Source organism: Salmo trutta, chromosome 30 (genome assembly GCF_901001165.1).
Source record: "Salmo trutta chromosome 30, fSalTru1.1, whole genome shotgun sequence".
NCBI classification, from domain to species: Eukaryota; Metazoa; Chordata; class Actinopteri; order Salmoniformes; family Salmonidae; genus Salmo; species Salmo trutta.
In genome coordinates, this window is record NC_042986.1 from 34,607,021 (window position 1) to 34,624,171 (window position 17,151).

Sequence of the window (17,151 nt, forward strand, 5' to 3'; positions counted from 1 at the left end):
AAAGAAGAAGAGGACCAAACTTATCAAATGACATTCGTGCAACACTAGTGGACCATGTTGTGAACCACGGATTGACGCTGAGGGAGGCTGGACTGAGAGTTCAGCCAAATCTTAGCAGATATTCAGTGGCATCTGTCATAAGGACTTTTCGACAGGAAAACAGGTAAAAGATCTGTCTACAGATACAGTAATCAGCCGCTTATTGTATGCACCATATCAGCAGTTGTGATACCCCTTCCTGTGACATTATACAGTAAGTTACATGTATTATTCTCTACATAGGATTGAGGGTCGGGAACGACAAGGAGGAAGGGGGCCCATATTCACGCAAGAACAAGAGATAATAAACATGGTTTTGGCCAATAATGCTATCAGGCTCAGAGAACTACAAGCCAACATTATCGGTGACCATGCCATTTTCAATAATGTCCATCAGGTCTCTCAGTCAACACTGGCACGCATCCTGAAAAGACATCAGGTTCAAATGAAACAACTTTATCGAGTGCCTTTTGAGCGGAATTCAGAGAGGGTCAAACGGCTGCGGCATGAGTATGTGGAGGTTTGTATTGTTCACTTTAGCACTGTGATGTTGCATACTGCACACATTACTTTTTTACATTGACTGTATACTAGACCTATCCTGAACTACACAATCTTGTCTTTCACTGTATTTCAGGGAGTTTTGCAGATGGATGCTGAGGAAATCCTGCATGAATTCATATATATTGATGAGGCAGGGTTCAACCTCACAAAAGCAAGAAGGAGAGGCAGAAATATCATTGGCCACAGGGCTATAATCAATGTCCCAGGGCGACGTGGAGGTAACATCACCCTTTGCGCTGCCATTTCACAGCATGGGGTTCTCCTCCGTCATGCCAAAATGGGCCCTTACAACACACCTCACATTCTCACATTTTTGGACCGATTGCACCACATCGTCACAGCAGGTAATGAAATGCACCAGATGCAATACACTGTCATCTGGGACAATGTGTCATTCCACCGCTTTGGTCCAGAACTGGTTTCGACACCATCCACAGTTGACAGTACTATACCTTCCACCATACTCTCCGTTTCTAAACCCTATCGAATAGTTTTCTCTGCATGGCGGTGGAAGGTTTACGATCTCCAGCCCCAGGCTCAGGTACCCCTCATTCAGGCCATGGAGGACGCCTGTGACCAAGTCCACGCCACAGCTGTGCAAGGATGGATTCCACATTCAATACGGTTCTTCCCGCGTTGTCTTGCTAATGAGGATATTGCTTGTGATGTTGATGAAATTCTCTGGACAGATCCGGCTAGGCGAGGAGATAATGTATAGTATGTTTTCTGTAGTATTTTCTGTGCAATATTGTCCGTTTTTTCAGATTCTTTTTTATGGTTGTGGTTATTTACTGTAATTGTAACCTGTACTGGATACAGTATTTTACGTTTGTCTGTTTGCTGAGCTAACAGTGTTATGCACACTACTGTAGTAGCATGAAAACTGGGACATGTTTTGTTGTGATTCTCCATGTTGACTGATTTGGGTATATGGAGAGAAATAAATGATATTTTCCTCAGTCTGCAGCATTGGTCTTGTGTAGTGTTTGTATAGTTGCACTTTCTCTGTGTACTTCATTTACAGTACTCCAATCACTGACAATTAGACTTGCTAAAAGTGTTTTAGGTTATCAACAGCAGTGTGTAACTGGTTCAAAAAGATGGAAGTCATATGAAATGTGTTTCGTATGGTAACAAAATATTGTTTTTAATCGTGTATAGTTTTGACAAGTGTTCCATTTTGCAAATGATCTGAAGTGTTACTTTGGTGTAGGGTTGTGCTAATTGTGTGTAGTGTTTTGACAAACCAGACCCTGTTTTCAAAATTGTGCTTAAACAATTGAAAAAAACTAATACAATATATTATATACACAATCTCTGGTCATGCAGGCAGTCTTCACTGTGCAGACCTGTTTCTGCTTGGCCAGTGTCACAACAGACAGGGCGAGAAACACATTAACCATTACAGACACATACATGCAGAAACACACACACACTTTCTCAAACCTGACCCAAATACCTGTCATACAATGGTACCACACCTGAATGCATGGCTTTGTGGTTTTGTTATATATGTGTGTGTGTGTGTGTGTGTGTGTGTGTGTGAGATTGTGCATATGTGTGTGACTGTGCACTCCTACATTGGCATTACAATAACATCAGGGACTTTGATGTCTTAACAGATTCAGGTCAAGGAGCTTTTACCCATCAGCCTTCAGGGAGTTGAATCAGTAGCTGGTGGATTCAACAAAGCAGCTCTCTTGGCCCTACTGTTCTCTATTGTAACTAATTTACCTCTAGCATTCATAAAGCCTGTGTCTATGTACGCTGATGATTTAACATACATGTCAGCTAGCACAGCTAGTGAAATCACTTCAACCCTAAACGAAGAGTTGCAGTCCGTTTTGGAATGGGTGGCTAGTAATAAACTAGAGTAGAGATTGTGTCACGCCCTGACCTTAGAGATCCTTTAAATTCTCTATTTGTAGGTCAGAGTGTGACTACGGTGGGAAATCTGTTTATATTTCTTTGTTGGCCGAATATGGTTCCCAATCAGAGGCAGCTGTCTATCGTTGTCTCTGATTGGGGATCATACTTAGGCAGCCCTTTTTCCCAACTTCAGTTGTGGGATCTTGTCTTTTGTGTTGCATGTGTTTTCACTCCTAGCTTTACGTTCGTTGTATTGTTTTTGGTGGTACATTTAAAATGTAAGAAAATGTATGCCTATCACGCTGCACCTTGGTCTTCATTGAACGACGGACGTGAAAGAAGATCCCACCAATGGACCAAGCAGCGTGGTCAGGAGAACTGGACCTGGGAGGAAATCCTGGAGGGAGCAGGACCCTGGACAAGGCCCGGGGAATATCGCCATCCAAGGGAGGAGATAGAGGCAGCAAAGAAAGAACGGCGACGCTACGAGGAACTAGCACGGCAACAACGGAAGCCCGAGAGGCAGCCCCCCAAAACATTTTTTGGGGGGGGGGGCACACGGGGAGATTGGCAGAGTCAGGGTTTAGACCTGAGCCAACTCCCCGTGCTTACTGTGGGGAGCATGTGACCAGTCAGGCACCGTGTTATGCTGTGATGCGCACTATATCTCCAGTGCGCATTCATAGCCCGGTGCGCTCTGTGCCTGCGCCACGCATTTGCCGTGCTAGAGTGGGCATTCAGCCAGGACGGATGGTGCCGGCTCAGCGCTCCTGGTCTACAGTACGCCTCCTCGGTCCAGGATATCCTGCGCCAGCTCTACGCACTGTGTCGCCAGTACGCCTTCCCAGCCCAGTTCGTCCTGTGCCAGCGTCCCGCACTTGCCGGGCTAAAGTGAGCATTCAGCCAGGACGGGTTGTGCCAGCGCTACGCTCCAGACCTCCAGTGCGCCTCCACGGCCCAGTATATCCTGTGCTAGCTCCGCACACCCGGTTTCCAGTGCGTCTCCCCAGTCCGGTGAGACCTGTTCCGGCTCCACGTACTATTTGTAGGTCAGAGTGTGACTAGGGTGGGAAATCTATGTTTATATTTCTTTGTTGGCCAAGTATGGTTCCCAATTAGAGGCAGCTGTCTATCGTTGTCTCTGATTGGGGATCATAGTTAGGCAGCCCTTTTTCTCACCTTCAGTTGTGGGATCTTGTCTTTTGTGTTGCATGTGTTTTCACTCCTAGCTTTACGTTCGTTGTATTGTTTTTTGGTGGTACATTTAAAATGTAAGAAAATGTATGCCTACCACGCTGCACCTTGGTCTTCATTGAACAATGGACGTGACAGATTGATTGCATTAATTCTTACTTTTTTTAAACTATATTATTGTGTTAAAAATTCCACATTGTCTGAATAATAAACTTACATAATCTGACAGACATACTTACCCCACCAGACATGCCACCAGGGGTCTCTTCACAGTACCTAAATCCAAAACGAATTCAAGGCAAAGCACAGAATTACAGGGCCTTCATAAACTTTTCAGACCCATTGACTTTTTCCACATTTTGTTATGATACAGCCTTATTCTAAAATGGATTATAATTTTTTTAAATCCTCAGCAATCAACACACAATACCCCATCATGTGAAAACAGGCTTTTAGACATTTTTGCAAATGTATTAAAAATAAAAAACAGAAATACCATATTTACATAAGTATTCAGACCCTTTGCTATGAAACTTGAAACTGAGCTCAGGTGCATCCTGTTCCCATTGATCATCCTTAAGATGTTTATATAACTTGATTGGACTCCACCTGAGGTAAATTCAATTGATTGGACATGATTTGGAAAGGCACACGGTCTATATAAGATCTCACAGTTGATAGTGAATGTTAGAGCAAAAACCAAGCCATGAGGTCAAAGGAATTGTCCATAGAACTCCGAGACAGAATTGTGTTGAGGCACAGATCTGGGGAAGGGAACCAAAACATTTCAGCAGCATTGAAGGTCCCCAAGAACACAGTGGCCTCCATTCTTAAATGGAAGAAGTTAGGAACCACCAAGACTCTTCCTAGAGCTGGCCACCCGCCCAAACTGAGCAATCGGGGGAGAAGGGCCTTGGTCAGGGAGGTGACCAAGAACCCGATGGTCACTCTGACAGAAATCTAGAGTTCCTCTGTGGAGATGGGAGAACATTCCAGAAGGACAACCCTTCTCTGCAGCACTCCACCAATCAGGCCTTTATGATAGATTGGCCAGACGGAAGCCACTCCTCAGTAAAAGGCACATGACTGCCCGCTTGGAGTTTGCCGAAAGACACCTAAAGTCTCTCAGACCATGAAAAACAAGATTCTCTGGTCTGATGAAACCAAGATTGAACTCTTTAGCCTGAATGCCAAGAGTCACGTCTGGAGGAAACCTGGCACAATCCCTACGGTGAAGCATGGTGGTGGCAGCATCATGCTGTGGGGATGTTTTTCAGCGGCTTGGACTGGGAGACTAGTCGGGATCGAGGCAAAGATGAACAGAGCAAAGTACAGAGAGATCCTTGATGAAAACCTGCTCCAGAGCGCTCAGGTCCTCAGACTGGTTCATCTTCCAACAGGACAACATCCCTAAGCACACAGCCAAGAAAACACAGGAGTGGCTTCGGGCCAAGTCTCTGAATGTCCTTGAGTGGCCCAGCCAGAGCCCAGACTTGAAACTGATCAAACGCTCCCCATCCAACCTGACAGAGCTTGAGAGGACCTGCAGAGAAGAATGGGAGAAACTCCCCAAATACCGGTGTGCCAAGCTTGTAGCGTCATACCCAAGAAGGCTCAAGGCTGTAATCTTTGCCAAGGGTGTGTCAACAAATTACTGAGTAAGGGTCTGAATACTTATGTAAATGTGGTATTTCAGTTTTTTATTTTTAACACATTTGCAAAAATGTCTAAAACCTGTTTTTACTTTGTCATTATGGGGTATTGTGAGTAGATTGATAAGGAAAAATAAAAATGTAATTTTATCAATTTTAGAATAAGGCTGTAAAGTAACAACATTTGTCTTCCCTGTGGCTCAGTTGGTAGAGCGTGGTGTTTGCAACGCCAGCATGGTGTGTGCAACGCCAGGGTTGTGGGTTCGATTCCCACGGGGGGCCAGTACAAAAAAATATATATTAAACATTTTTTAAAAATGCATGAAATGAAAATGAAATGTATGTATTCACTACTGTAAGTCGCTCTGGATAAGAGCATCTGCTAAATGACTAAAATGGAAAAAATATTGAAAAAGTCAAGGGGTCTGAATACTTTCCATTTAAAATTACTCAAGCAAACAGCCAAATTAGCTTTCAAAAAACAATGAAACGACCCCTGCCAACACAACGCCTCTCCCCTACCTGACCTAGTTAACTTAGTTAAGGCATATGCATATGTAGTAATATATGTGTATGTTCATGTTTTCAATTCAATTGTAAAGTATTTTTTGTCTGTAATGAGTTTTTCGTTATATTTCGGACCCCAGTAAGACTAGCTGTCACCAATGGCGTCGGCTAATGAGAATCCCAATAAAATCTATATCTAAATCATGTAGTCATGGAAGTTGGATAAGGCTTTGGACATAGTGGATGTTCTTTTGCAAGGATGGGCAGCGCTGGTACTGATGGCCACTAAGTGCACAGAATTACATTCCAGCCCATCACTAACACATCCGATTCAGCTGATCAACTTATCATGGTCATCAATTCAGCTGATCATCTTATCATGGTCATCAATTCATCTGATCATCTTATCATGGTCATCAATTCAGCTGATCAACTTATCATGGTCATCAATTCAGCTGATCATCTTATCATGGTCATCAATTCAGCTGATCATCTTATCATGGTCATCAATTCAGCTGATCATCTTATCATGGTCATCAATTCAGCTGATCATCTTATCATGGTCATCAATTCAGCTGATCATCTTATCATGGTCATCAATTCAGCTGATCATCTTATCATGGTCATCAATTCAGCTGATCATCTTATCATGGTCATCAATTCAGCTGATCATCTTATCATGGTCATCAATTCAGCTGATCCTCTTATCATGGTCATCAATTCAGCTGATCAACTTATCATGGTCATCAATTCAGCTGATCATCTTATCATGGTCATCAATTCAGCTGATCAGCTTATCATGGTCATCAATTTAGATGACTGATTAGGTCAATGCAATGTTAATGCCTGGTTGAACCAGATTTCCCACCTGCTGTCTGTTTGGAGGCGTTCTCTATTAGGTCATAGTTTTGATGTTGTGCTATGAACTTCCTAATAAAACCGTCCATATTAGAAAAGAAACATACAGCATGTAATCCTATCAGAACATTACAGACTGGTCTAGTTCTCATTGTTTACGAGGCCTGTGAAGAATGTCAGAGGGTAAAAATAGATGCTGTGTTTTAGGACTACAGGAAATTACATCAGCTGAGAAACAAAAGTGAACTTGGTGGGTGTGGAGGGTATGGTGGGTTGGAAACCACAACATTTAGAACAATACACAACCCAGCTTAATGGCCAAAGCAGTGGTCCAGAACGACAAACAGTGAATCCTTCATCCTTCCAGTATGTGGCCTGCATGACACAATCACTACACAGGGAGAGCAAGACACAGTGTCTCTCCCCACTGCAGCTGGATTCTAATCACTCTAGACCAGGGGTGTCAAACTTATTCCATGGAGGGCCTATTGTCTGCTGTTTTATATATTTAAATTAATACCTAGACAACCAGGTGAGGGGAGTTCCTTACTAACCTGTGACCTTAATTCATCAATCAAGTACAGGGGAGGAGCAAAAACACGCAGACGCTCTGCCTTCCGTGGAATGAGTTTAACACGTGTTCTTTAATAAGTCCCTCTCTCCCCCCTCTTTCCTCCCTCTCTCTCTCTCTCTCTCTCTCTCTCTCTCTCTGTCTCCCCCCTCTTTCCTCCCTCTCTCTCTCTCTCTCTCTCTCCCCCCTCTTTCCTCCCTCTCTCTCTCTCTCTCTCTCTCTCTCTCTCTCTCTCTCTCTCCACCCTCTTTCCTCCCTCTCTCTCTCTCTCTCTCTCTCTCTCTCCCCGTCTCTCAACTCAGTTCAAGTCAAAGGGCTTTATTAGCATGGGAAACATATGTTTACATAAACAATGCAGTAAATAAGGTTCACATGTTCCAGGAATATCATTCCGTTTCACTTTCTGTTCTGATCACAGTCACTGTCAAGGGTGTAGGAGCCGGGAAGTTCACTGTCAAGGGTGTAGGAGCCGGGAAGTTCACTGTCAAGGGTGTAGGAGCCGGGAAGTTCACTGTCAAGGGTGTAGGAGCCGGGAAGTTCACTGTCAAGGGTGTAGGAGCCGGGAAGTTCACTGTCAAGGGTGTAGGAGCCGGGAAGTTCACTGTCAAGGGTGTAGGAGCCGGGAAGTTCACTGTCAAGGGTGTAGGAGCCGGGAAGTTCACTGTCAAGGGTGTAGGAGCCGGGAAGTTCACTGTCAAGGGTGTAGGAGCCGGGAAGTTCACTGTCAAGGGTGTAGGAGCCGGGAAGTTCACTGTCAAGGGTGTAGGAGCCGGGAAGTTTAAGTAAAAAGTGTATGAATGTGAATAAACAACATTTGTGAATAAACATATTGTAATTTTTTTTTAACCAAATATTTTCATTGCGATTTGACTTGCAATATGTATAAAAACACTTGGGTGAACTGTTGGAATTATAGAAATAGAAGGATTTATATTCAGAGGCAAAGTGGAAAGCAGCATCGTTCTTGTTTGTGACAATCTGTTGACTGCATTTTACCTAACAGAACAGTATGCAGACATAAAGTGAATGGATCTGCGCCGTTTGAGTGACGGGGTGGGGATGTGGGAAGCATTCGCAAGAGGAGAAAAAACTAAGTATAACTATAAAAGTGGATGTTATATGAGGCTGAGTGGCATTTCAAAATATTGCGATAAAGATCTCTTGCGATATGGATATTAGACATGTCAATGTTGCAATTTGTTATCAGAATTCGATTAATTTTGCAGCCCTATTTATCTGTGCAAGGTTTTATCTAACTAGTTAACGCTAGGTAGTTCTGGTTGTGTGAAAAACTGATAGTGAATGTTTTGAAGCCAAGAATATTTGCTAGCTACAGAATTACTTGCACAATCACTGTCTTAGTCTTCATCGTAGGATCAGCAAGTTAACAACGGATGTGCAACCAGTCAAGAAGAGAAAAAAAGAGGACATGAGTTTTTTTTTCAAAGGAGCATAATGTACTGTAAGATAGGTTTTTGGTAACTGCCCACACACCAGCCCTGGCAAACTAGCTGGCAAATTTCAGTGCTTTCAACTTAGATGACTCATGAAGTTGTGCTCCATGTGTTACGACTTCGTTTGGTGCTATCATGATCATGGCAGGATAGTGACAGACGTGAACAGACAGAGGGGCAGAGAGGGAGAGAGAAAGAGAGGCCACAAACCAACAGGTAAGATAGTGAGAAGTGCCTCTCCAAGCTCATAGAGTTCAAAGACTGATGATCTGTCATAGTTTGAATCAATCTGAATGATCATATATGATCTCTGATGAAATGATAACAGCTTAAGTCTAGACTGATGATCTGTCATGTGAATCAATCTGAATGATCATATATGATCTCTGATGAAATGATAACAGCTTAAGTCTAGACTGATGATCTGTCATGTGAATCAATCTGAATGATCATATATGATCTCTGATGAAATGATAACAGCTTAAGTCTAGACTGATGATCTGTCGTGAATCAATCTGAATGATCATATATGATCTCTGATGAAATGATAACAGCAGAGGGTGTGTTGCATGTGTTAACTTCTAGCAGGAGAGAGCCATGATGATATTTTATTTTTGATAATTGTGTAGAGAGGAGATTGATTAATTTCAGTTTTACCTTTCATGCCTACTACCTTTATAAAAAATTATTAAAACTGTTTTGAACTATGTATGTTGATGGTTATTATTACATAACAATGACTAAAGTTGAAGATATGTACAGCAGCAGTAGTAACAACATAGGTGAAGTGAGAAAAATACTATTAAATTAATCATACAGTAGCAGAGAAAGAGGACAAAATGGTAGTTTAATTGAATATATCCACAATTACAGTCACACTGGTTTCAGTACAGTATGAATGGCCATGGCTCTAAGACTGATTAGACTGTATCAGAGCAAGTGCACTTCTGTAAGGACTTCCTTAGCCTTGTAAATTTGCCCATATGTAAGTTAAGAGTTGTCTGTATCCTTTTCTCAAGCATTTAAAACCTTTACAAAAAATAAATCCGGGGGCATGCTCCTGGACCCCCCCGAAGCAAAATGTGTCCCCGCCCCCCAATGTCAGAGTCGCTCCTACGCCCCTGGTCACTGTTTCCATCTCTCTATGAGTTCAGTCTGTTAGAAGGACAGTACATTCACTTAGGAGACACACCTTGACATAGACAAATGACAGGTGGAGATAACATACAGGAGCAGGAATGTAGCTGTACCTGATACGTTATATTCATAGGAAGGTCCCCTCTAGTGGTATTCACTCAACACCATGAAAACATAGTGAGATAGAAAACAAATACCATTGGCTATTTCACAATCACCTGAAGATATATTGGATTCATTTTAGAATTAAATTAAAACAATATCACATCACAACAAAGTCGTCTGTGTCATGAGGTTACCTTGATGTCTTTGACCCCACTATCTGTGTTTGTTAGAGTAGGAGTATGTTAAGCTGATTTCTCTGGGCCATGAAAGTGTTAACAATAATACAGAGAGTGAATCGGGTTGTCCCCAGCAACGCACAGGCATCCCAAGAGCTCTTGAAAGAGAAAACATTCAATAGTGGTGAAGAGATGAAAGAGAGAGAGAAAGAAGGAGATATGAGACCTGGCTCTCAAGAGAAGACAGGCTATGTTCCCACTGTCCACAAAATGAGGTGGAAAGTGAGCTGCACTTCCTAACTTCCTGCCAAATGTATGACCATATTAGAAACACATATTTCCCTCAGATTACACAGACCCACAAAGAATTAGAAAACAAATCCAATTTTGATAAACTCCCATATCTACTGGGTGAAATACCACAGTGTGCCATCACAGCAGCAAGATTTGTGACCTGTTGCCACAAGAAAAGGGAAACCAGTGAAGAACAAACACCATTGTAAATACAACCCATATTTATGTTAATATATTTTCCCTTTTGTACTTTAACTATTTGCACAACGTTACAACACTGTATATAGACATAATGTGACATTTGAAGTGTCTCTATTCCTTTGGAACAATTGTTAGTGTAATGTTTACTGTTAATTTTATTATTTCACTTTTGTTTATTATCCATTTCACTTGCTTTGGCAATGTAAACATATGTTTCCCATACCAATAAAGCCCCTTGAATTGAATTGAGAGAGAGAGACGGAGCGAAAGAGAGCGAGAGAGAGAGCGAGAAAGAGAAAAATAGAAAAACAGAGACAGAGAGAAAGAGTGATTGAGAGATATTGTACATTGCAAGGATATATTTAGAGAGCTAGAGCCAGAGAGATATAGCCCCAGCCAAGTCAGACCACAGCCAGAGAGCAGGCCTAGGCACTCCACTCATGCCCAGACATGGAGCTGGACACTGGGCAGAGAAGGCTGGCATCTCCCTCTGGTATCTCAGCCTCCCAGACACAGAGCAGCCATACACAGAGCAGACAGGCCTAACATGGTCAAGTCAATGGAAGGACCTTTAGTAGCAACAATGGCAAGGGGACACAAGTGATTGGGCTTACAGCACTGGATGTCCTCTTACTGTAAACACACAGAGCTCACACCGCCACAGGGGACCTCTAAATGGAAGTGTGTGTGTGTGTGTGTGTGTGTGTGTGTGTGTGTGTGTGTGTGTGTGTGTGTGTGTGTGTGTGTGTGTGTGTGTGTGTGTGTGTGTGTGTGTATGCGCCACACACGCATGTGTGTGTTTATCTGTGTCTGGGTGGAAGGGGGTCTGTTGAGGGCAAGAGATCAGAGATCTGAAGAGACTCCCCATGAGTACATCTGTATGACCAGGCCAAGACATGAAGAGAAGAGAGGGAGAGACAGAGACTGAGACAGAGAAAGAGGGTGTTTGAATGTGTTTTGGGATTAGAACTAACTCTGCATGGTCAGATCTGGATGACTGCCACAGATCCATCTCAGTCTGGCATCGTCAGAGAGTCTCTCTCTCTCTCTTTCTCTCTTTCTCTCGCTCTCTTTCTCTCTCTCTCTCTCTCTCTCTCTCTCTCTCATAGGGCGTGGCCCTGCGCCTGAACACAGCTCTCTCAGAACAATCCAGATTAAATACTTTTTTTTTTAAACAGACAAAGAGTTACAAGCTTATTATTAATTCAGCCCAGGGCCTCAGCTACACCCCACACAGTACTATTATGGTGTAAAGTCCATCCTTGTGCTCTAGCGAGTTACTAGTAGAGGAAGTAGTGACTAACACTGCACCGGGAGCTAACACCACTCCCTTTCTTCTACAACTCCTATCTGAGTCCTCTGTAGCTCAGTTGGTAGAGCATGGCACTTGTGGGTTCGATTCCCGGGACCACCCGTACGTAAAATGTATGGACGCGTGACTGTAAGTCGCTTTGGATAAAAGCATCTGCTAAATGGCATGTAATGTTATGTGAGTTTAAGTGTGTGTATGCGATGTGGCCAGCGGCAGGGTTCTGGATGGGTGAGGGACATCAGCTAGGCTTGATGACTAACAGACACACATGGATTTGTGAACATATTGACACAGTCACAGGTGCGGAAACAATAGTGGTTTATCGAGCTATTGGATTCTACATGGGGTGTGAATCTGAGTCAGTAGCCAAGAATAGCCTTTTTCTCATAAGGAAATAAAGCGGGAATAAAGTAGGCCTACACCACAGACAAACAGAGTGAATCAGCGACTACAGACGCGTTTCGGGAGCCACAATGCCACCTCTCTGTGGGAATAACATGCGCTGCCATTCTCTTTAACATTAGAGGTCTGTTTCCTAGCTTTCCTGTTGTTTCCCGAAGAACTGGGTTAACAATCACATTTCTACCCCTTACTGGAAATGAGTTATATAACTCATCTTCTGAACAGTTTACAAGAAGCTAGTAGTCCCGTAAAGTGTAGTGTATTATGAGAAACAGAAGAGTACTCAGACATGGACACCATGGGCTTTGGAAGAACAAGGTTCAGAGCATTGGGGTGTAAGTGTGTAGGGTGTTAGTGTGTAGTGTGTAGGGTGTTAGTGTGTACTATTGTATATTGTGTATATTCACTCTAATGGTTTGTGTAGGATGTTAGTGTGCGGTGTCATTTTGAGGGTGTGTATGACCGTGTCAGGTAGGGTGTAGAGTGTTATTGTGTAGTGTGTACTCACCCTGAAGTCGTGACTGTGTCCTTTGAGTGTGTATTATGTAGGGTGTGAGTGTTTAAGATGTTAGTTTGTAGTGTGTTAGTGTGTAGGGTGTTAGTGTTTAGGATGTTAGTGTGTAGGGTGTTAGTGTGTAGGGTGTTAGTGTGTAGGGTGTACTCACCCTGAGGGTGTGTATGACTGTGTCCTGTGCCTCCAGTTCTCCCTCCAGGATGCTGAGGAGCTTCAGGAGCTCCGGCCTGCTCAGAGTCTCCATATTCATCATCACCCCCTAAACACACACACGCGCACGCACGCACGCACGCACGCACACATACACACACACACACACACACACACACACACACACACACACACACACACACACACACACACACACAGAGAAGAGGGGGATAGATGGATTATTGTCAGAGTTTAGAGATTGGAGAAAGGCAGGATTACTAACATCTGTCTGTAAGGGCATAAAATGTCACGACACTATCACAGCAATAAAAACCACTCTAGTTCTGTTTGAATGGCATTTTTAGCTTTTTAAATTCTTAGCTCCCGTTCTGAAAAGGGGATAGTGTTCGAGACGCGCACACACACACACACACACACACACACACACACACACACACACACACACACACATACACACACACACACACACACACACACACGCACACACGCACACACACACACATAGTCCTGTAGGGTGACAGCGGAGGCAGAGGTCCCTCTGTGGGCTGGCAGGGTTGTGCTCTGGGTTATAAACAGGAAGTCATTAGCATTGCTTCATGTTAAGTCACTGAGTCTGACTGAGAGAGATGCTATTTGGCCCTAAACAGAGAGTACACAGTGGCAGAATACCTGACCACTGTGACTGAACCAAACTTAAGGAAAGCTTTGACTATGTACAGACTCAGTGAGCATAACCTTGCTATTGAGAAATGCTGGCGTAGGCAGACCTGGCTCTCAAGAGAAGACAGGCTATGTGCACACTGCCCACAAAATGAGGTGGAAACTGGGCTGCACTTCCTAACCTCCTGCCCAATGTATGACCATATTAGAGACATATTTCCCTCAGATTACACAGATCCACAAAGAATTCGAAAACAAACCTGATTTTGATAAACTCCCATATCTACTGGGTGAATTACGACAGTGTGCCATCACAGCAGCAAGATTTGTGACCTGTTGCCACAAGAAAAGGTCAACCAGTGAAGAACAAACACCATTGTAAATACAACCCATATTTATGCTTATTTATTTTCCCTTTTGTACTTTAACTATTTGTACATCGTTACAACACTGTATATAGACATAATATGACATTTGTAATGTCTTTATTCTTTTGGAACTTCTGTGAGTGTAATGTTTACTGTTCATTTTATTGTTTATTTCACTTTTGTATATTATCTACCTCACTTGCTTTGGCAATGTTAACATATGTTTCCCATGCCAATAAAACCCCTTGAATTGAATTGAGAGAGAGAGAGAGAGAGAGAGAGAGAGAGAGAGAGAGAGAGAGTCTTTATTTTTTGAGGAACTTTTGTAAGTGTAATGTTTACTGTACATTTTTTATTGTTTATTTCACTTTTGTTTATTATCTATTTAACTTGCTTTGGCAATGTTAACATATGTTTCCCATGCCAATAAAATTGAAATTGAGAGAGCGAGAGAGAGAGAGAGAGAGAGAGAGAGAGAGAGAGAGAGAGAGAGAGAGGTTTGGTTGTGTTCTCTAACTGTCCATTCAGACCCCGAGACCGGCTGTGTCTGTTTATTGACATGGTCAGGAGGAGGAAGAGAAGGCTACAGCTCAAAGAGATCTGACAGACAGGAGAGGCCCAGTACTTCTGTTGGACCAGTGGGGGCCACAGCCAGCCAGGGACAACATACACACTCCCACTACCAGAACCAAAACGGACCAACAACAGTACAATGAGTGTCTCTCTCTCTCTTTCAATTCAATTTCAATTTCAATTTAAGGGCTTTATTGGCATGGGAAACATATGTTAACATTGCCAAAGCAAGTGCAGTAGATAATAAACAAAGGTGAAATAAAGAATAAAAATGAACAGTAAACATTACACTCACAGAAGTTCCAAAAGAATAAAGACATTTCAAATGCCATATTATGTCTATATACTCTCTCTTTCTCTCTCCCTTTATGATTTCTCCTCTTCCTTTTACTCAGCATGTCCCAGGCAGGTCTCCCTCTCTGTGATGTGTCACAGACCACAGTCTTGGCTGCCATGGGAACTACGTGGACAAAGACCACAGACAATTCCTGTCCTACGACTATTGCTTTCCCCTCTCTCTCTCTCTCTCTCTCTCTCTCGCTCTCTCTCTCTCTCTCTCTGTCTCTCTCTCTGTCTCTTTCTCTGTCTCTCTCTGTCTCTCTCTCTCTCTCTGTCTCTCTCTTTCTCTGTCTCTCTCTCTGTCTCTCTCTCCATGTTTGTTTCTACTAACTACAGCATCCACTGTAGATGAATATTTGTCTGTGTCTGTATCATTGCCTTATCTCCTATAAGTAAACACCACCCCTTGACAAAGCCTTGTGTTTGCCTGCATAGCCTAGCCTAGCCTATGTTTACATGTATTGCATCACTGCTCCAGAACATTTTCTCCTTCACACAGACCTCAATGCATTATGTGGTTGACCTCTCACTCACAACCAAATAACTGAGTGTTAATGTGTGCGGTTGGTTTACTACTCCAACACACACACACACACACACACACCAGTGCACCCAAACACAAACTGTAGTTAACTGTTAATAACACTGTGTGGTTGAACTGTTGGCTTATTGAGAATAAACTCTCCTTTAATGAGTAGATGAGATATCTGACTTCACTCTGATATCTCAACAGCCAGTATGTGTGTGTGTGTGTGTGTGTGTGTGTGTGTGCGTGCGTGCGTGCGTGCGTGTGTGTCTCGTGGCACGTTGACGACCTGGGTTCAAAACCAGCAACCAATCACACCCTATCCTCATTCTGGGCTTCCTGTGTGTTAGACTGACATGCGCAAGGTTTGAGTCCTATTTAGGTAAAAAAAAAAAAAAAATCCCTACATTTGCTACAAAAGCGGATTTAAAGCACAGTGAGTATCAGACCAGAGGAAGACAGCTCAGTGTGACACCAGCTAAATCAACACAGATCCACTGGTCCATCTCCTGCAGTCCTGTCTCCTGGACCCATTGTCTCAAATGAAGCACAATCCTTCTGTAATAGTTAACAGTGTTTATTGTACAGTTGTGTGACGGCGCCATGGTGACTTCTAGCTAACTCCTTCAGAGGAAAAACACTCACTGGTCATGCTAGCCGTAGTCACCTGAGACATGGTTGTTGTACTGTAGGTGGACAAAAACGAAAAGATGAGTTCATTATTGTCAGGTGGGATAAAACTTATTCCACCTGACAGTCTCTCTGTTTAGACTAGTTATTCTGTATTGGAGAGACAAGGTGAGGTAGGCTTACCTATTTTGTAGGCTATTTAAAGAGTGTCTAGGGTTCCTATTAGGCTAATGCGCATTCACAATTCTAGGCTACTAGATGATCAACAAATCAGGATTGTACTCAGTGGTTATATATGTAGAACATTACAGATAGAAACGCAATTCATAGAGCAGATACAATCTTATTCTACCATCTGGAAGGCCTGAATATTACAATTCTCGTTTAGATATCGACCAAGCTAGTGGTTACAAAGTCTCCCTTCCTATTATTCCAGCGGGATACTTGGCAGGACAGTCCTGTACTGTAGCCAGCCAGCCAGCCAGCCGGCCGGCCAGCCAGCCAGCCAGCCAGCCAGCCAGCCAGCCAGCCAGCTACGTTCACTTGCTCAAATCACTCACACACAATTAAAGATCATGAAAGAAGCTGCGATCATATGGTAATATTAGTGTCCTACATTCACATACCTTCATGCGTTAAGTCCTGACTTCATCAATTTTACAACATACAAACTTAAACGTTAAAATAAAAATGAATAGTAGAACCCGAGTATCCGAGCGCTTATCCCAGTGGCGAATAATACAACAGTCTCTGACAAGACAGACAGCCTATCGATGGGGCGTCTTTCAAAATGCTGACCAATAGTAGACTGGCTTAGCAGAGGTGGGCAGGGACAGGGGCGGGCTCGCAGCGACGGGATAAAGCTCTTTGTTTGGGTGTGTTGGGTGAAGTTGCGCCTAGACGCTGATCTAAAATCGGATTTTCGTTCTTCCTCCAATGGCTCAGCGTAGGATTTAGGCAGGTTGAACTGGTCCGAGATCTATTCACACTGGCGGCTTCAAGGCTTGTTCACATAGCGTACCAGCGCTCTCTGTT

General features: G+C 43.2%; 1 protein-coding gene and 1 long non-coding RNA gene across 2 annotated transcripts in view; one reads left to right on the forward strand and one right to left on the reverse strand.

Annotated features, from left to right (window-relative positions):
• Positions 1 to 16,853, reverse strand: part of LOC115168546 (CTTNBP2 N-terminal-like protein) — a 31,213-nt gene extending 14,360 nt beyond the window's left edge. The window contains exons 1-2 of the mRNA XM_029723928.1: positions 16,743 to 16,853; positions 13,001 to 13,108 (exon numbers count right to left, since the gene is read on the reverse strand). Coding sequence (XP_029579788.1) covers positions 13,001 to 13,108; positions 16,743 to 16,748 — 114 coding nt within the window. The 5' untranslated portion in view covers positions 16,749 to 16,853. The remainder of the gene's footprint in view (positions 1 to 13,000; positions 13,109 to 16,742) is intronic.
• Positions 431 to 774, forward strand: LOC115168547 (uncharacterized). The gene is made up of 2 exons (XR_003870691.1): positions 431 to 559; positions 677 to 774. It is a non-coding gene; the product is annotated as an uncharacterized LOC115168547 (long non-coding RNA).
• Positions 16,854 to 17,151: the final 298 nt, after the last annotated feature.